The sequence below is a fragment of the Chamaea fasciata genome, unplaced genomic scaffold, assembly GCF_029207755.1.
Source record: "Chamaea fasciata isolate MVZ Bird 193981 ecotype frontalis unplaced genomic scaffold, bChaFas1.0.hap1 SCAF_6, whole genome shotgun sequence".
NCBI lineage: Eukaryota > Metazoa > Chordata > Aves > Passeriformes > Sylviidae > Chamaea > Chamaea fasciata.
The window spans coordinates 48,458,990-48,479,252 of NW_027094091.1; the positions used below are offsets into that span (position 1 = coordinate 48,458,990).

Sequence of the window (20,263 nt, forward strand, 5' to 3'; positions counted from 1 at the left end):
TATAAAGAGGCTTTTTGACTTTTCAGAGTCCAAGTCAAACTTTTCTCTTGTGGGGGAGGGAAGAATAGACTTCCCTGATTCTGAGTCCTTCTGGAAAATTTAATCTGATCAAAAAATGCTTTCATTTTCTCTTGGATTTGTAGTCAGCTTAATTCTGTGTGATGATACCAGGAGCAAAGTAACAACATGTGGCATTTGACTCTGCTTTCACATGCACTCAGTGCAGCTTGCACATTTAGAGTTGAGAAAAAGAAAAGGTCTGTCTCATTACCTCATGTGCACTTACAAATGAGGTGGATGAACTTGCTTTATCTTTAAGAAGTCGAAATGCCGGGATGGCAACAACATAAATATGCGAAATACGTGTTTGTTTGGGGTGGTTTTGGGTTTTGGTTGGTTGGCGGTTTTTTTAATTCTCATCTGCCTCAGTGCATTTTATCTGTGCGCACCCAGAGCAGAATCAGCAACAGCTCCTTACCCTTTCCTTGCACCAAATCTCCAACTCCTCCAGTGCTGTAGTCTGGGTTAAAGGACTGCGTGTAGCTTCCCCATACATCTTCCCACAGCCATGGGAAAGGCAGCACAGAAAAAAAAGTCTTTTTCGTCTGTACCGGATGCACTGAATGTCATGAGGGACTGGCTGTGAAAGACACAAAAATCTTCCTCCTGTGTGCCCTGACGGGTATCCAGAGCCTTGGATGGGCTCAGGTCTGGTCCTTCGCTCCCACCAACCTGACAGCTCGGACCACGGCGAGTGTCCCGCCGCCTTTCCCGCCGTGGCGCGGGGCAGGCCCTGTGGGGCATCCCCGGCGCTGGAGGAGGGCCTGTTGCGCCAGCAGCAGCAGCAGCAGCAGCAGCAGCGGGGTAGGAGGAGCCGGAGCCGTTCCGGCGGAGCTCCCGGCTGTTCCCTCGCTCCGGGCCCCGCCGTGCCGCAGGTGAGTTTTCTGCCCCTCCCGTCTCCTTGCATCCCCATCCCCTGCAGCAGGAGGGGTGACGGGAGCCGGGGTGGGAACTCAGAGCAGGCTTGGCAGACAGGAGGCTGCTCCCGGGTTTGCTTAGCGCCTTTTTGTGCGTAATGAGGGTTTGGGTATTTTAATCATTATTTATTCTGAGTGCCAGTTGCTCTGGTGGTGTTTGTGGTATTTCATGTGCAGTGCTTTCTGCGCCTTCTCTGTGCAAGGCAGAATGCCGAGAGTCACCGAGGCAGCAGGGCTCATGCCGTAGGCAATGCACATGCTGTCCCTGTCAGTCAGCTCTCCCTCACTACCCATTCAAAAACAACTGAAATGAGAGGATCTAATACAAACCTTTCTGCCTTCAAAACGAGAAAAGTGTATTTTACAGGGAGGTACTAAAATAAGTCTGTTATTGGCTGGTTTCCATGGGATAGACCTTAACCCTGAGGTATAAATTCCGCTCAGTGATTTCTCAATCTTTGATTTTTGTTGGAGTAGAAAGTGAAATTGAAAAACCAAAACAACCCCATCTCCCCCCCCAAAAAACCCCAAAACCTGTGAACTTTCAAAAGACCCATGCTGACATAAGTACACTAACTACTCACTTTGGTCCTGTTGATCCAAGGGACAGTTCTTGAAAGGAGGTTCTTGATCCTGCAAACACAGTGAAGACCTGCCACAAAACAGATAAGGACAGCACTGTTAGATTCCTGTTAACATTAACATTCCTGTTAACCATTCCTGTTAACCAGAACATTCAATATCCCTGCTTACTCAATCTTTCCTGTTCCACACGCTGCTGTGAACAGCGCTTTCAGGAGCTGAAGCTGTGTGGCGAGGTGGACTTGCCTTTCTCAGAAGCGTTAATGTATTTTGTGTCAACAGCTGTGTGACTGATCTGGGATGTTGCCCGTGCAAAGCTGGAAGGAGGACAATATCCTTCTGTCCTTTGCATGCACACAAACCAAGTGCAAAATTAAGTATATGTATCCACCCTGGGAAAGTGGTCAGTGAAGCAAAGGAGGGAGGCACTGGTAGGTTGCTGATACGTTCTATTCCGGTTAGGAAGACTGGCATTTGTGGATTCCCAGCCCCGATTAAAAGATGAAAAAAAACCAAACCCAAAGTATCACTGATGTAGTTTAAAAAACCCTAAAAACACAACTATTTGGTTCCACAGGTACTAATTAAAAATACAGAAAAGTACTGAAAATAGAGTAAATAAACACTTTACCTTTAAAAAGGAAAGAAAAAAAAAGCACAACTATTAATTTAAAACACACTGAAAATGTTTGACTATGGCTCTGTATTCTTCTATGCCTTGGTTGTGCCTCTGGCCAGTTTCGCATCAGAACAGCTCAAACAAAACCTCATAGGTGTTAGAATGGCCCTTCTTTATGGTATCAGCCATTCCCAAATATCAAATATTTCTTTTTAAACCTGAGGCTTGATAATTGTGAGAATCAGCTCTGACTTACTTCCAATCATCTAGCATGGAAGGAATTTCTTGGCTCGGAAATTCTGGCTTAACTTCACTGGTGTTTTATATGGCCAGAGAAATGTAAAAGACTTGAAAGAAATTTAGTTGCTAGAGAATATATCCCAGCCTTTGCTGTAAGAGATAACACCATCAAGCCTTGTCTCCAGATATATGCCTGCCCTCCTTGATGGCCCACACTTGTGAAACTACAGTAAATATGTGCACCGGAAATACCGACATAAAAAACAGTACACTGCCATATCTCTTGTTAGAATCTATGGGACAAGAAGTGGACTAGTTAGAGTAAGCAAATACAGTGTTAATTATCCACAAATGACTTGGATCTTATTTCCCACTTTGACAAGTATCTCCATGGGATATAATCAGTAAAAAGGAGCCTTCTTCAATCAGGCTGCAAGCTCTGAAAAGTCCTGATCCTTATTAAAACAGGCATCTTCACTTTCATAGATACTCAGTCAATGTGTTTGTAACTAGCAGCATCTAACAGAAACACGCTCTTAAAATTCCTGTGAAAATCAACCTGGATCAGTCAGGTTTAAGTTAGGGGAAAAGTGTCTTCTGAAACTTTAGAAACCTCTTAGAGTTTTACAAACTACAGTTGTTCTAACTTTATTAAATGGTCACTTGCACTGACATGTACACAGGGCTTGTGACACTTGCAGAACTAATAGTCCTGCTAAGTGGTGCTGACAGCAAATAACTTTTATTATGTGCTGAAAGGAGGCACAGATAGATTAAGATGTATTACAGTCATACTTTTAAGAAGGAATGAAGTTATCACAGATAATTGTGATTCTAAAACTCTTTTTTTTTTTCCTGTGCTTGAATTTTTAAGCTTGATACTGTTCTTCAGTTAGTTTCTGTCTCCTGTTCTTAGGTACAGCATACAGAGGGACACAGAAACTACTACATTTGAAACTGGGCTGAGATAATTTGAAACTGGAAATGGGATAATTTTTTCCCCCTGATCTGTGGGGAAAAGATAACATCACTGAGAAGTCATCCATTTGGAAAATAGTGATTATTTGCTTCTCTTTAACTTTTTCACTACTATTTCTTTCTTCAGGTTTGCAACAATGGTAAAGGAAGATGTAAATGACACTGAAGATTCCAAACTATCAGTATGTGAGAGAAAGGGCATGATTCCCATGCATGAGCAAAGTGAGGTAATTAACTAGGATTGCAAAATATTGTTCTAATCAGAGAGAACCCTCCTTTTCCTTTTTTTAGAATAAAATTCCTAATGTAAAAGCTACTTCAAAGTAAGCTTTTATTATTGAATGTATCTCATCTGGATGTTTATATGGCACATCTTTATGCACGTGGTAGTCACAGAATCATGGGGTGAACAAGTAACTCCATGCTGAAAGCTCACGAGATCTGAGTTCCAGTCATGACTCTGAGTAAGGAATATATATATATGTATAGAGAGAGAGAGAGAGGTAAGAGACAGAAAAATAATCAGAAATGTGGAACTACTACTGGAGAAGGGCCAAACCACATTATAAGCAGAATTCCATGTCTACAGTATGACAATATGCTGCCATGAATAATCATACGGGAAGGCAGATGATTAACTTGTCAAAAATAATGCTAAAATTAAGTGAGACATATCCAAAAATGGTCTAAAAGTGCTTTGGTTATGAATATGGATAAGTAGGTGTACCAGTATAAGAGAACAGTTATTCAAGGGAATAACTCCCAGGGTAGTATTTCTCCATCTCTACTTTGACTTACCAGCTTGAGCCTTCCAGCAATGGATCATGTAAGTAAAGCTTGTGCTGGCCAGCTGTGCTCTTTCTTTCATCTTTGTTTTGTTATTTTGGTTCAAGGCTTTGCAACAGAAGTTATTTAGGAGTTATATTAAAAACACCAACTCACTGGAATGATGCTAATCATTAACTGTACTGTGAAGTCCAATCTGAATGCAGTACCTTATCAAATTGTAGAAAATATTAATAAAGGTTTAGTTTTGTACACAAGACAAGCTGAGCCTGGCCTGCTTCTTCATCAAATATGCAAATATTGTTACTGCACAGATGCTGTATCTATTGGGACAGAAGCCCTGTCAGTTGCAGATATAAAGGCAAATGTCCTGCAGTTTCTCACCTGCAGGTCTTTGTGTCACACAAAAAAAACAAACACAGGGCCAAAAATGCCAAAAAATACATCAAAGCTGGACATTCCTATAGTGGTTGTTTAGTTAATGTAGTCCTCTGTGTGGATCCAGTGCATCTCAGCTGACTTCAGAAGTTGCACACTGCTTCAGATACATACAGTGCCGCTACTGAGGGAGTCTCCTTGTTTGCATTCAACAGGGGCCAACAGCAGATGCCAAAGGTACTGATGGGAATGTGCAAACAGAAGAAACTGCTCTCTCAAACCAGTGCACTCAGCAACCTCCAGAACCAACGGCAGAGCCTTCAATATCTGCAAGAACATGGAGGCAAATATTTGCTTGTCCTCCTCAGGGTTTACTGGCCCATACAGTGACAAATGGTAGGTAAGAGAGACAGAGCTTAATTAAAATGATAAATGGCAAATGAAGGACCTGTTTCTCTGAATGGCATGATATCTGTCCACTATCCTTGAAAATAATGAATGGAAATAGCTGTGTTTTACTTATCACAGCATTGTTTGAATGTTTTGGCCGGAGGGAAAAAAAAGACGAAACAAAGGTTTGAATGTACAGTTTTTGTTTCTCCAGTCTATGTATTTACTATGGTAGGTGTGTTTTTGCACTGCAAACTGTTTTTATCAGAAGAAAGACCTCCTAATTTTTGTCTTGATAGTTTGTCCTTAATACCACAGGCTTGCAAAGACAAGAGTCCTCACTACAAGGCAAACTGATCTATTTGGTTTAGAATTTGTCCTAAACTGAAAACTGCCAAAAGAAATGCCTGGCTAGCCAATAATTTAAGCTTTTTCCTAACAAAAGACATTTCATATGTCTTTGACTGCTTCCACAGCCACTTGGAATTCTTAGGCTTTTATGTTTGGAAATCTACTGGTCTTTCTTTGCCACCTGACACCCTCAAGTATGATTAAGAAACTCCAATCTGAAAATGCAGGACATTTATTCAACACATTTTTTTTCTTCTCCTTCAGTCTTCTGTTTTATATGTATGCATGCCTGTTCTGATTAGATAACTGTAGAAACAGATTTTTGAACCTTGAAAGAGCATATTATTTTCACATATTTTATAATATTTTCACACACTGTTCTCATGATATTTTTCAGGATTTTTTCCCCTCTGTATTATCCTGCTTTGATTGCTGTATTATGGAAAGTATTTGTACTCCAGATGTCCAGAGACATGACCCTCTTCAGAACATTTTTTTTCCCAGGGATAACAATGCATTCAGCCAAAAAATTATGCTTCAATTCTTTTAAGGATTAGACTGGAGCTGCAGTCATCACCTTGAAGATATGCTAGGCTGTTCAGCAGTAGATTTTGCTATGGTTCTGAAGTAGCTGAAAGAAGATAAACAAATGCAAGATAAGTTAGTGAAAGTCTTTGCTTTAAGTTTAGAACCTGTGAAATGCTTTTCACAGCAGACAGAGGTTCACTAAATTTATTTTGATATTTAATGATGTTCTTGTTACCAATTTTAAAGTATTTTAGCAATATTTTAATATTTTAGCATCTGTAACATCATAACATCAGTTTAGGGACCAACAAAGATTAACTCCATTGTTATAATTAAACTAATTTTTAAGGTAAGTAAGTTCATTTCTAAAAGTCATGGCTGACTTTTTTCTTTAATAGCAAAACAAATATGATCTATGAGCAAAGTTGTTTCTGAGAGATGATTAAATAGTAATTATTCTTCATTTTGTTCCAGTTGCATTTGTGGTCCTTGTTTGGGCTGTGGTTTGGTCCATAACTGGGGCTGAGTGTCTCCCAGGTGGAAAACTCTTCGGAATTCTGTTTCTTTATTTCTTTGCTGTCATCGGAGGTAAAATTTTTGGATTTGTTAAAATACGAACACTGCCCCCTCTCCCTGCTCTTCTGGGTAAGATATCCTTCCTTCTTTTCTTCCTGCATATTTGTGTTGTTTAAACCATCAAGTAGTATCTGTATGGTAGACATGTTTGGATTGGGAACAAATAAACAGCGTCACATTCAAAATCCGTAGCTTTTCCGAATGACTTTTTCTGGTCCTCTCTGAAAAGGACCAGAGAGGAGGCTGGCTCAGGTGAAATTAACTAAGGCTCTCTACTTAGTTCTTTGTGGGTCAGAGAACTGTATGCCTACAGACTCAAAGTTTATTGTCCTTCAGACCCTTCTGTCACAGTTACTTAAAATTTGGGTTTAATAATACCAAACAGGAATCTTAATCCAGACATCATCCTACATACAGTAGAATAGTAATCTCTTTGCAAAATTATCCTGAGCTGTTTCTTTAGTATCTCACACAATGAAAATGTTTTCCAAAGAAAATACTACAGCAGTTCCCTACTACTGGTAGTGCAAAGGATTTCTTTCTTCTCCTTCCTTTATCTCAAGATAATTGAAACTTGAGAAGATAAGTTTACAACAAGGAATAATTCTTCCGCAGGGAGTTATTCTGATCCAATCAAAACTTTTTTTTTTTTCACATCAACATCCTATTTTATTTTACATAGAAATGCAAAACAGAAATGGGAGATGAAAATAATGTTAATTCGGACATGTTTAAAATCTTTTCAGGTTTCTTTCCTAGAGGAGGTTTTATACTTGCTTAGATGAGTACAGTATTTTGAAGTGCTGTGATGTCAGTGAAGCTGGAAATGAAGCTCCAGGTTCTTTTCACCAGCTGTATCCCATCCCCTTGCTATGTTTAGTACTTAAATGAGTAAAGCTGTTGACAGACAGTAAAACTCCTTGGCAGAGCGGGCCTGCGGTGCCCAGGTGTGGATCTGTAGCCTGCACAGCTGGTGGTGTGCCTCACGCAGGAGCTCTGTCCAGGCAGTGTGTGCGCTCTTGTGCTGCTTAATTTCACCAGAGGGAAAAGAATTCAAATGAGAGGGAGGGGGGTTTTGCATACGGCATGCATGCCTGCAATGTGAACTCAGAATACACACACAGGGAGTCTGCTCTTACTAAGTAAACACCCCTCTTAAACAAATAAAAGTATTTCTGACCATTTGGATTCTGCTTGTTTGGGAGTTTTTTAATTACATCTGTATCTAAAATTTATGAGTTGAGCATGAAACTGCTTGTCAGACAGGTAATACTGGACAACAGAAACTTCAGCATGACAGCACATGTCTCTTGAGTTGTTTAGGACAGAGTTCATTGTTCCGATCCTCAGTCTTTGAGGAAGATTGGAGAAATCTATGACTCAGAAGATGAGATAGACAATGTCTATGAATATTCTGTTTAGCACCTTATTGTGAGCCTCTCTCTCAGGAAAAAGGAGTGAAATTGGTACTGAAACAACCACATAATATATTTTAGGTGCATGTTGCAGAGAGGTTTCTGCAGCAGGAAGCATGGTGCAAATCAGTGAAGATATCCTTTGGGGTGGACATTTTGCTTTGTTAAGTAGATTTCTAGATCAGGGTAACTCCAGTGACTTGAACCTCATGCAGACACTGCAAAGAGTACATGATCACAGTGCCAGCCTGATATAATTGTCACGAGGTACCACAGATTAATTATGACACTGTTTTTTCCCAGGAGGTGGTCGAAACCATGTCTAAAAGTTTAGAGTGTCCCAGGACAAACCAAGTTCACAGTCAAGTCTCCCACTGAGCTGGGACCAACCTGAGCACACTGATTTGTTTACTTTTTTGTCTTTTTTTAGTTTCCTGTTTCTAAACATGACTAATATAAAATTATGGCACAAAAATGTATCTTTGAATCATCAGGACTCACAATGAATCTCTGTGAATACATATTGAAAGTCAACTTTTCCTGTACTTTTCCATATCCTTCCAGAGCTGTGGCTTTCATAGCTTTGCAGGAAGTCTCTGGACAGTTTTACTAGTGTTTGTAAAATGTTGTATCTTGCAGGTAGCTCAAATAGAGGATAAGACAAAGTTTCTGATTTCCCTTCCCCTTTTTCTCCCCTCTTCATGTAAGAGTTTCATTGCTAGAACACTTTATAATGTGTTTAAGTTAGTCCATGATGAGCTGGTTTAGATTATATTTCCTAATGAATGCAGCATTATGGTTCCTGTGATACCTGCATTTCTTACACTTAAGAGGATTTTTAACAATTCCCAACTTCTGAGTTACATACAGAATATTAGATGATCTTCCTAATTTTGTACTAAAACAAGCTAACAAGAAAAAAAATCTTTAAGGATGCAGAAGTGTCTTATGGTAAGTATGACCTGCACATGGTAAGCAAAGCTGAATTCTTTTGACTCAGACTAAAACTCTGTATCAGCATCCTGCTGATTTATTCATTGGTGCCTGCTGTGTTCTTAGGCCACTTTCACTGCTTCAGGTGTGTTCATCTCTTCTCATGCCTCCATCTCATTGTTAAAACATGGCTAATAATTCGGAATACAAATAGTTTCTTTTTCTCTCTTAAAAACATGATATAGTGTCTATTTTTAAGAGTGTTATGCAAGCTTTTCTTGTGCAATAAAAAATCATTTGACAGGAGCTTATTTGTTTTGACTTAAGGGATGCTACTTGCTGGTTTCCTAATCCGAAATACCCCGTTTATCAGTGACTTTGTCCAGATAAACCTACGCTGGTCTGCAGCACTGAGGAATATTGCTCTTTCCATTATCTTGACCCGAGCAGGACTTGGCCTGGATCCAAAGGTATGGCACCAGCCATTTCTGTGTGGTGGACTATACAACAGCAGTCAAAAAAAAATTGAGTAATTTATTCCATTAAAAATATTGAACTGCTCAGTCTTGGAGCATCTGCAGATTAGATCATTACAGAAAGCATAGTTTCTGTTGTATAATTATATGTGTATTAATATTGGCAGTTGGATTTGTACAGTAGGCAAGCAATCAAAAAAATCACCGGAAGAAAACTGGTATTATGATTATTTTCATTTCCTGAATTTTGGGAGCAGAACAAATTGAGGATGTATGCACCGTCATGGTCTGTTAGGAAGAGTTTACACTCCCTGACAAACTCTCTGTTAGTTTATACTGAAAATTTGAAGTAATGGAACGGATCCCCAGTCCTTGAAAGAGAATGTTTTCGTGTGGCCAGAAATCCAAAAAACCCAACCAACCAAAAAAGTGTAAATCCTGTGTGACTTCTTTACTTTTTTTTTGAATCATTGCCATTTTAATGCAAATATGTTAATTGCAAAGATGAATCCTGCTGTACTACTGAAACAATAATTCTCATCATAATGAAGTCCATAACAGTCCTGTGAACAAAAAATAGTCTCTGCACCCTAAGAAGCATGATGTTTCATAAATTGATTAAGGCAGGGTTTTGTTTATTCAAAATGAGCTGGCTGAAGTAAAGCTGTACCATATTGGCCCCTGCCTGCTGAAGGAACCATTCAGAATTTATATAAAACTTAGGTAACGTATGAGTAGTTTAGAACATCTAAACTGATTTTTCTTAACTAAGAAAAACTAGAGAGTTGCCAGTGCTTCAGTTATTTAGGAAAATAAGGATTTGTCAGTATTGAAAAATGTCTGTTTTCCTATGTTACCATCTTATTTTCCAAGACACTGAGGCTTGTAGAGCATGTGTGTTGTTAGACACAGCTTGGATGTCCAGTTCTGTGAGACTGCATTTCTTTCTATTTCATGACAACTTTTTTTTGCTGATGGAACTTCCTTTCTGACTCATTTTTCTTCCACGTGGCAATGAAACTGTCATTTGAACTCTGTGTGTGGCAGTGCTTTGATGCAGTTAAAATTGTTCCTCATGTAATTGAAGTTGTAAAGACAAAGAAGTCAATTGCTCTGCTCATCCCTGATTTTGCTGGGCTGGTAAACTGGACTGGTAAAAAGTGGAACTCACTGGTTTTGGGGGGTTTTTTTTAGTATATTCCATGTCAAAATTGGGGACCTGTCCTAGCAGACGCATGTTTGTGACTAACTATTAAAGACAGCTGTTACAAGCAAATATGCTAGTTTAGAAAAATATTTCTAAAGTTGCTGAGTCAAAAGGAGCTTTATCTCTGAATATCAAATGAAAGACAGCTGAAAGATGCTTGGCTTCTTGTACCAAGTTGATGTAGTTCAACAACTTTTCATGATTTGTTCATAGATTTTTGGGGCAGTTTTTGGAAATGCTCATGCAACTTTTGGGATTATAGTAAAATCTTCTGTGGATGGAGCAAATGACAAGAAGCCAAACAGAATTTTCTGTTACTCTGACATTCAGGAGCCTCATCAAATCTAGATTCGCTGCAACATTTCAAATTTTATGTCCAAATCTGATTGGGCTTGGGCCTATCTCTGGTTTAGGCCATGTCATGTCCTATAGTGCAGCTCAGACAGGATTCTTTAACAAGAATCAGAATCCCAGATCAGATTGTAAATGTTTTTCCTCTCTACAAAGCCAAGGGTACTGACGCTATTGTGTCTTTATGATTGCAGGCTCTTAAGAAACTCAAAGCTGTCTGCTTACGGCTTGCTTTCGGACCGTGCCTCTCAGAAACAGGCACAGCTGCTGTCCTTGCCTACTTGTTCCTGCATTTGCCATGGCAATGGGGATTTATATTAGGGTAATGTACTGCCTTTTCTCCTGTAAGACAAAAGTGCTGGTTTTCAGGCTGCAGCTAAATGATCCAAGTGTTTTTAGTTCTCTGTGCCAAGCAGAGACCTCAGTTCAATGCCATTTGGGAAGCTGTGCTTAGCCCCTGTGGTCTTTTGCTTACCATTTGTGTCTGGCTCCGTGGCTAATTTAAAGGTCATATTTTCAGGCTGCAGAGGAGTATTTGCATCATTACTCTTTCTGTGTTTGTGACCTAAGTACTTGAAGAAGGATAGTGCAATCCCTGAGTCTTGAACCACAACACAGGGTGCTTTTTGGGGACAGAAAATTATACCACAGCTTGAAAAATTTTCACACTGGAATTCAGAACTTCCATGCAGAGAGATGCATATAAGACAGCTTTCCTGTCACAAGTCAAGGATAAGGTTATGGCATGGTGTATTCTAGAGTAACATCCTTGAAGAGAAGACCTTTTCCATCTAGTCCTACCTAAATTGGTGGTCTTGGGCCAGACCCATACACTAGTACAAAAGGGTGAACTCCTTCTCTGACACATGCTGAATTTTATGAGAAGGAACTGGGCTACAGAGTCATAAGCATGTCTAAACCAGGTTTCCAATCAAGGAACAATTTCCAATCAACCAGGGACAATCAAGGCATCTGTCAGGGAGCGTAACTGGCCTGCAGTGGAGACTCCGGTTTTAGTCTGTGGAGCCCTTTACTTTTAATGTTAGTGAGTTGGGCAGAAAGTAAGAGTTGATTGCAGATCTGCATAGAAACATCTCTGCTTGTAATTAGAAGGGAAAGGTTAGGAAAATACTTTACATAAAGGTCTACTTATTTACACTTCAAAAGAATTAAGGTCAGAATATTTTGAAGTTTTTTTTAGTTCAGTGCTTTCTTTTTGAGATGCTGAACCTATGTGTTTTCAGTTTTGTTCTAGGTGCAGTCTCCCCTGCTGTGGTGGTTCCCTCCATGCTGATTTTACAGACTGGGGGATATGGGGTGGAGAAAGGTGTCCCAACTTTGCTCATGGCAGCTGGCAGCATCGATGACATTCTGGCTATCACATGCTTCAATACTTGCCTTGGGATGGCTTTCTCCTCCGGTATGCTGGTTAATCTGTTCATGATGAAATGCAGAGCAGTGATATTTTGGAGAATCTGTGCTCTGTTATGGCTGACTGGTTTGTAACTTAATGGCATCTCATTATAAAATTCATGTATAGCCTTAAATACTGAGATGGAAATTACCCATGTTCAAAAGCTTGCGTAACATTGTCAGCTCTGAGTTGTGGGTCACGATAACTTTCAGAGAACATTTTTCCCTGACTGCTTCCTTAGCTGCAAGTCTGGGCCCTGCATGCCCAACATAATGCTTTGAAATTTCACTGGGTTTGGCAGTGTTCTTAGAGTGGCTCTTTCTCTGACTTCTCTTGCGCACTTTCTTGGCATAAGCTTTCAAAGAAAGAAAGTTGCACCATCCAATTCCTTCAGGCCCATAGGTTCCCTCCTGAACTCCTTTGTCCCAAGTAATTTAAAGCATACAGTTTCCTGGAATCACCCTGATAGGTCTAGAGCATGGTTTGAGTGAAGGTCTGCGTAGGGCTTACTGAACATGTTTTTCTTTTGCGAAACAGGTTCAACTCTGTACAATGTGCTCCGTGGAGTGCTGGAGGTTGCTGTTGGCATAGCAGCTGGGGGAATTCTGGGAATGTTTATTCGATATTTCCCAAGCCATGATCAGGTAAAAACCTAGTTAAAAAAGAGATTATAATAAAGTGATTCTTTGCTAAGGGATTATTTTCTTTAGTTATTAATTTCAAAGCTTCATGGGAACTGGTTTTGGGGAAAGCTTTTCACAGTGCTAGCAGCTTCCACATTGCAAAGCCTAACAAGGGAAGATGTGTTTTAAAGGTGATTACTTATTTACTGCACCAATAATAATGTATGATCTCACAGTCCTTCCTGATGGAAATTCAGAATCCAGCTCACCATCCTGCTCTCACTGAAGGGAGTGGAAATGGAGGAAGTGTCTGATACCCATTTCAGACAGTAAAATAATAATTTATTAGATTGATGCAGGACACATTTACTTCTTTAAGATGTATCCAGTAAGCCTAAGAACATCTGGTGGCAAAGATTTCACCTTTCCTTGGATAAACTGTTGTAATACTTGACTACACAGGTAGAAAATCCTGCTATCGCAGAGTTGAGGCAGAGCTGCTGGAACAGAGCATCACATTCCTTGTGATAAAAATAGCCTAGTGGCAATAAGAATTTGGATGGGCAGAGGAAAAAAAATCACATTTTCAAAATTTGTATTCTTAGGAATTAATGTCTGAAAAAAATCCTCAATCCAACTGAGCAGTTCAAGTCTCACTTGAAAGCTTTGATTCCTTCAAAATTATTAATGTTTAATTTTCAAGTTCTTATTTTCAAAATTAACAGGAGTACCTTTTTCCCCCCATTTCTGAAAGAAATTCACTTTTTTGTTTGTCTCTTTCCTCGGCTGCAGGCATCTTTGGCATGGAAGAGATCATATTTTGTACTTGGACTGTCTATGTTTGCTGTTTTTGGCAGCATCTACTTTGGCTTCCCTGGATCAGGAGGGCTCTGCACGTTAGTCTTAGCTTTTGTTGCAGGTGTGGGATGGTCTGATGAAAAGGTGAATGTTTACATAAGCATACCATATCCAAAGTCTGGTGAATGACAGCCTGGCAGGAGCTTGAATTTCTGTCAGGAGTGGTAATGGTATATTTGTGAAGCGTTAGAGGGTGTGCAGATTTAAAAAACAAACAAGCAAAAAAAAAAAATCAAACCAAGCTGCACATTCTACATTTGTTTTGGAAGTCTTTAGCATTTTCCATGCCAGAAAGTTACCATATATGTCAGTAGAGCAGTATGTATGCCAGTGGTATACTGATTGAGAAATGCTCAGCTTTTCTTATATGTCTAAGCCAAATGAAAGAGACTTAGTTGTGAAGGCACTTGACAGTAGCAATCCAAAGCTTTAATTCCCAGCTCTGTGAGTGTCTCTACACAGTCACTTTATGGTAAAATTTACAGATGGATGTCCAAGATCCAGTTGTGGATATGGCCTGAATACCCTGAGGGTTTGTTCCCTGTGGTTTGGAGGGGGTGAAATGAAAAGCGATGATTAACTATCCTCTCTAATCTTTCCCAAATCCCAGCCAGTGTAATTTGGATAAGTTAGAGAGCAGGGTGCACACAATAAATGATGATGTAAGGCCATACAAAAGCCATGCGAAAGACTGCTTTTTAGTCACTTTCTTTTGGGTACTAGCCTACTTCATCTTACTGCTGCTTCCCCACTGCCTTTCTGTACCTTGCTATGTCTGACTGCCTCTTTTGCTTGATACCATCTACATTTAATGTTTTGAGGGTTTTCTCTCCACATCTAAAGCTTTGTGACATTCAGCAGGAAAAGGGGAGGAAAAAGGAAGGGGGATTACATATAGCAGAGTCCATGTTATTATCCCCATCTTGACCCTGACTTTACTAAGATCTCAAGGTTTGTTATAATAATGAAAAGAAACTAAGATTGTCCAATTTTAAAGGATGAAAAGCTCTTCTTGGGACTTAGCTAGTTAAGGACATTACAACTGATCAATCTCCCTACTGAAAAGCTTTTAAATCATTTTGGGAGGAAGGAATTTAAACGAATATATGCAATCTATAAAAGCTTCATTTAAATTCTTTTGATCTGTGAATGAAGCTTCATGGCCTTAAGTATGTTGATGTCAAATGCCTTAGCTCTTTTTTTCTCAGATAGAGGTGTCTGTGTATTCAGTATATTACCAAGGTTTTCCTGCTGAGCTTCTCAAAGGCCACTGCCTCCCACTGTCCATGGTGGAAGGAATTTGACAATCACTGTCTACAGAGAACAATGAACATTGAACCTCTTCCTGGACAGTCAAATGGGCAGTAAATAGGCTGAAATGTTTAGATAGATAGATAGATATATTTCCACCTCATTTTCTTTAAGGTTACAGAAGTTTTTGTATTATTGTAACCTACCATTCCACTGACAGAAGAGCAAGAGGTGTTGAAGGATCAGTCCCAAAGAGAATACCAAGGATGGGACATGTCTAGGACCTGGATTGATTATTAAGTGACAGAGCACTGCACTTATACTTTCCACACACTCCAGCCTGAAGGTTCATTTGCTATTGTAGAACTCAATTAAAAGACAAGTGCTATTTGATATGCTGTGTGTACCTTTTCATGTAAGTGGAAGATTCCTGTTTATCCTACCAGAAGTTGTTTTAGGAAAAATGTATCAAGTTCAAACATGAGAAAAGATGATTTTGCCTTTATGCACTGTATTGCAGTGGAAAGTTCAGCATTTGTTCCCGGTATATGATTTCAGACTTGCTCTGACTGACTTTGCTCCTGCTGACATGGAGAGAGGCCTCTGACTGAGTGCAGCACGGACAGAGTTAGGTCATGACTGAAACCTGGAGAGTCTGACTCTGCTCAGCTACAAATGGAAGAGCGTGTTTAGGCACGCAGTTCCCAAAGGCTCAGAAACTTCACAGCAAAGCTGTTGAAATTACATCTTTCTAAATACTGAAAAGCAACAATGCTTTATTTTCCTCCTCCTGTCTGCAAACTGCTCTGTTACTGTTCAAACACCAGTGCTTTTTATTTCTCCTCTCAAGACATCAAATATTTATTTACTAGGACCGCTAGATGCAGTCTGACCTTCAAAAGGTGTGCAACTGATTTTGAATATTTTAGTATTAGGTCAAAGAAAGAGGAGCGATTTTGGACAATCTTTATGAAACATTTTCATTTTGTCCTATGATTACTTAACTGTTGTGTCTGCTTGGCCATCTTTTTGTGAATTTACAGGTTATTTTTGTTTTTATTACAGAGGGAAATAGAAAAAATTGTGGCAGTTGCATGGAATATCTTTCAACCTTTTCTTTTTGGTTTAATTGGAGCAGAAGTATCCATTACATCTCTTAGGCCTGAAACTGTTGGTAAGATCATTCACAAATTATCCAGCGTTCATTACTGGCTTCAAAAGAATCTCTACAAAGAAATCTGAAACAAAACAGACTATGGCTAACCCCCAGAAAAATCAAAAAAACAGAAGCACCTATGCACAAAAGTAATGAGAAGTGTTTGTCTCTTGCAGGGCTCTGTGTTGCTATATTAGGCATTGCCCTAGTTGTGCGAATCATAGCAACGTTCCTGATGGTGTCTTTTGCTGGGTTTAATTTCAAGGAGAAGGTATTTGTCTCGCTGGCATGGATTCCCAAAGCCACTGTCCAGGTAAACAATCCAACATCATTTTGATTCCAGGCTAAATCTATTTTCTTCAGCAAAGTTCCCTGTAACTAGCACAGCAGTAAGCAGGGAAAGGTTCAATGACAGCTGAGTGTAGTACATTGACTGTTCATACTCTAAAGCATTCTAACTGCTTGAAAAGTGTGTGGAGAACCTTCTATGTGCAGGTGTTCTGCTTGTGTCCTGGGTTTACTCTTAATAATGGCAGTGAATTGTACATATACCACAGGAGATGTAACAATTTCTCAGCCATTGCTGATTACTGTGCCTTCACACACAAATTCTAAGAACTCTCAAAGGTAAAAGCATTTCCCTCTTACACATGAAATGTCTGCAAGGACAGTCACATCAGGACTCAGAATGGGTTTCTCCTTACCTATTTTGGTAAGGAGTGGTCTGAGAGCCATATTAATAGGGATGCCTCAGGCTGGCTGCATTCCTGCTCCTTTATTTTGGTGATTGTAAAGTCATTTAGACTTTGCCTCAATAGCATGATTACTTGCAAAACAAGATAACAAAAGTTAATATTCAAAACGGGCAAGGCTTATTCCATAATCAGTGAATTAAATTTTCAGAAGCTGCTGCTAGTTGACTATTGTGAGGATACATTCTCCAAGTGTGGCATTTTAACAGCTGCAATACACAATATACTGGCCTATTTCATTAATCACACGTTCTCCAGAAATGTGGATAAAATGGCAGCTATGCAGTGTTCTTCACGGGAGGAAAACAAAGATAAACTAATTAACTTAGGAAATTCCAAGCATAGCCAAGTGAAAATCATTCTCATAGGTGTAATATAGTGTTTGCTATGCACAGCCCAGAAACAGATGGGTTGAATGTACTAAAAACGTCAAATTTATGTGAAATGTTGAGTAATGATAGGTTCCTTTTTTTCCTCATTCAATGCTTAAGATTACTTGCTTCATCTCAGCAATGTGTTCTTCCCTGCAGGCTGCAATAGGTTCTCTTGCCCTAGATACAGCAAGACAACATCAAGATGAGCAACTGGAAAAGTATGGAATGGATGTACTGACAGTGGCTTTCTTGGCTATCTTGATCACTGCTCCAGTTGGAGCTCTGGTTATCGGTTTGGCAGGGCCCAGACTTTTGCAGAAGGCTCAGACAAATAGCAAGGAGAATGAGGAAGGTGCAGAGATTGGAGAAGAAGCAGAGGCCTGTGAACCTTCATAAGACAACTACAGCAGTCTTGTCCTTCAACCATGGCACTTCCGTTGAGTAAAGATGGCATGTCTCTGGTCTTGCTGGAAGAAACTAAAACTATCAGTTACCTCTGCTATTTTAAAAGCAATGGAGTTCTATAAAATATTTTTATGTGATGATGGTGCCTTGAGATGAAATAGCTGAACATAACAGTGAATGAGATGACCTGGCAGTGAGTCACTGAGAAGTTAGCAGTCAAGAGTTACTTGAAATGTGTGGGTGATGAGGCCAGGGGGAGTGTCAGAATTGTTGAGGCATGGAGTGGAGTCATGAGGTAGAATATAAACAGAAAAAAATGGAGACTAATGTGAATAACTTCTTGATGGTTGAAACTGGGCTGTGAGATGACAAGTTCCACAACTCAAAGAAGGCAACTTCCAAGTAAGAGATTGCTGATGCATAGTGAACAAGTCTGGCCATGGGTTGGTGATTCCCTGTCCTTCCTCATTTGCGTTCCAAAACTTGCCTTCTCCTGTTGCTCTTCTCCCTCACAGCTGAGGCACTCCTTTGTGCCTTCAAGGACTGTCAGCTCTGGTCGTGGCAAGGAACAGCAAGTGGTGCTTACATGCTCAAAGAGACAGTTGGGGCCATCGTAGACTGTGGTAATAGAGATGTTGGTGCTGACAGAAAAAAGGATGGAGCCTGAAAATGAAATGAAGGTTATAGGATGGCTGTAAGAACTGGGGGAGGGTTGTATGGAATTCTGCTTCTTCACCTGTGTACCTCAGCCTTCGCAGAACATGATGTCAAGAGAGAGATGCTGTCCTACAGCCAGGAGTAACCTCTGTTGATCAAAATCCTGCTCTTGCCTTTTAGGTTTGGTACCATTTGACAGATACCAGCAAATCTGTCTGCCTCTGCTATGTTTTGTACAAGTAACTAGCTCCAAGTAAGTTGTTGGTAACTCCATTCTGAGGCATGGGGTCAGTACAGCATCCCTCAGAAACTGGAAGTTACTTTGGGTTTTTTTGGAAAGGCTACTAGATTGTGCCTGTAAGTGAGGTGGACAACACCCTCCTGCAGATTTCTACACTACAGTTCACTGAACTCATTTTACAGGATACTGTGTAGAATACATTTGATGGTGCCTAGATTTTGGCATTAGTAAGAACTAGTAATTTCTATTTTAGCTTTTAAATTTTTACTATGCAAACCAAAATATGTACAAAAATACTTTTAACTACTTAAATACTTCTAATGTTGACACTGTACTATTTGCAGAGAGTCATATGCCATACAGACGAGCTGTGTACAGCTCAATATGCATGCCTTTGTATAAGACTCTCTAAGCAAAAAGAAAGCTTCTTGAGAAATACTTAAATTTCATAGCCTGCAGTTCCAGCACAATGATAAAAATGCCAGGAAAATTTTTGGTAAGTTTTCCCTTAACAGTTGTCAAGTACATTATATTTTTCTAACTGTGCACATTCTTGTTCTCTCTGCGTCCTCAGGAATGTACCATCTTTAGTTCAGTTCATCTCCTGACCTAAAAGGAAGATACTTTCAAACCACCTGAGGGGTTTGAAGCTGGAGCAATGATTAGTGGTGCTGTGCTTGGTCATTTTTGTAACATACCTGGACTTCTGTGCCTGTTCTGCCTACTTCACCTGCACTCCTGGTGTTCCCCTGGCCCAGTCCTATTCAGTATCTTTACTGACAGTCTGGATAAGGGGATTGAGTACATCCCCAGTAAAATCATGAACAACACCAAGTTGGGTGGCAGTGCTGCTCTGCTGCAGGGCAGGGAGGCTCTGCAAGGGATCGGGACAGGCTGGATCAATGGGCTGAGACCAACGGAATGAGGTTCAACAAGGCCAAGTGCCGAGTCCTGCCCTTGCGTCACAGCAACCCCAGACAGTGCTACAGGCAGGGGGCAGAGTGACTGGACAGTGCCCAGTGGAAAAGGACCTGGAGGTGCTGGTGACAGTGGCTGAACGTGAGCCAGCTGTGCCCAGGGGGGCAAGAAGGCCAAGGGCATCCCGGCCTGTATCAGCAATAGTGTGGGCAGCAGGACCAGGGCAGTGACTGTGCCCCTGTGCTCAGCACTGGTGAGGTCACACCTCGAGAGCTGGGTCCAGTTCTGGGCCCCTCACTACAAGGACATTGAGGTGCTGGGGAGTGTCCAGAGAAGGGCAACGGAGCTGGGGAAGGGTCTGGAGCACAAGTCCTGTGAGGAGTGGCTGAGGGAGCTGGGGGTGTTTAGCCTGGAGAAGAGGCAGCTCAGGGGTCACCTCACTGCACTACAACTCCCTGATAGGAGGGTGTAGCTAGGTGGGGGTTGGCCTCTTCTCATCATGCAAAGTGACAGGATTAGAGGTCAAAGTCTTACGCTTTACCAGGGGAGGTTTAAGTTGGACATTAGGAGGAATTTCTTCACAGAAAGGGTTGTTAAAACAGTGGAATGGACTGCCAAGGAAGGTGGTAGAATCATCTTCCCTGGAGGTGTTAAGCAAAGACTGGATATGACACTGAGAGCCATGGTCTGGTTGACATAGGTCATGGTGGTCATAGGTCACATCTAATGATCTCAGAGGTCTTTTTCAACCTCATTGATTCTATGATTTTGTGAAATACGTGTAGTTTTAATAGGTTAAGTATTTGGAAATTGTAACGTTGGTAAAG

At 40.4% G+C, this 20,263-nt stretch overlaps 1 protein-coding gene across 1 annotated transcript; it reads left to right on the forward strand.

Moving 5' to 3' along the window:
* Positions 1-875: 875 nt before the first annotated feature.
* On the forward strand, positions 876-18,253 carry SLC9B2 (solute carrier family 9 member B2). The gene is made up of 12 exons (XM_066186296.1): positions 876-935; positions 3,524-3,623; positions 4,776-4,956; positions 6,304-6,474; positions 9,081-9,223; positions 10,982-11,109; positions 12,032-12,207; positions 12,739-12,845; positions 13,617-13,766; positions 15,999-16,107; positions 16,266-16,402; positions 17,372-18,253. The coding sequence occupies exons 2-12, from the start codon at positions 3,534-3,536 to the stop codon at positions 17,609-17,611; spliced, it is 1,632 nt and encodes a 543-aa protein (XP_066042393.1). The 5' UTR covers positions 876-935; positions 3,524-3,533; the 3' UTR covers positions 17,612-18,253.
* The last annotated feature ends 2,010 nt before the right edge of the window (positions 18,254-20,263 follow it).

Excerpts from the sequence above, each read along its gene's own strand:
- SLC9B2 (XM_066186296.1), top strand. The coding sequence starts at position 3,534 with ATGGTAAAGGAAGATGTAAATGACACTGAAGATTCCAAACTATCAGTA. Across the intron at positions 9,224-10,981 it reads GACTTGGCCTGGATCCAAAG|GCTCTTAAGAAACTCAAAGC; the intron begins GTATGGCACCAG and ends TTATGATTGCAG. Across the intron at positions 12,208-12,738 it reads TGGGATGGCTTTCTCCTCCG|GTTCAACTCTGTACAATGTG; the intron begins GTATGCTGGTTA and ends TTTGCGAAACAG.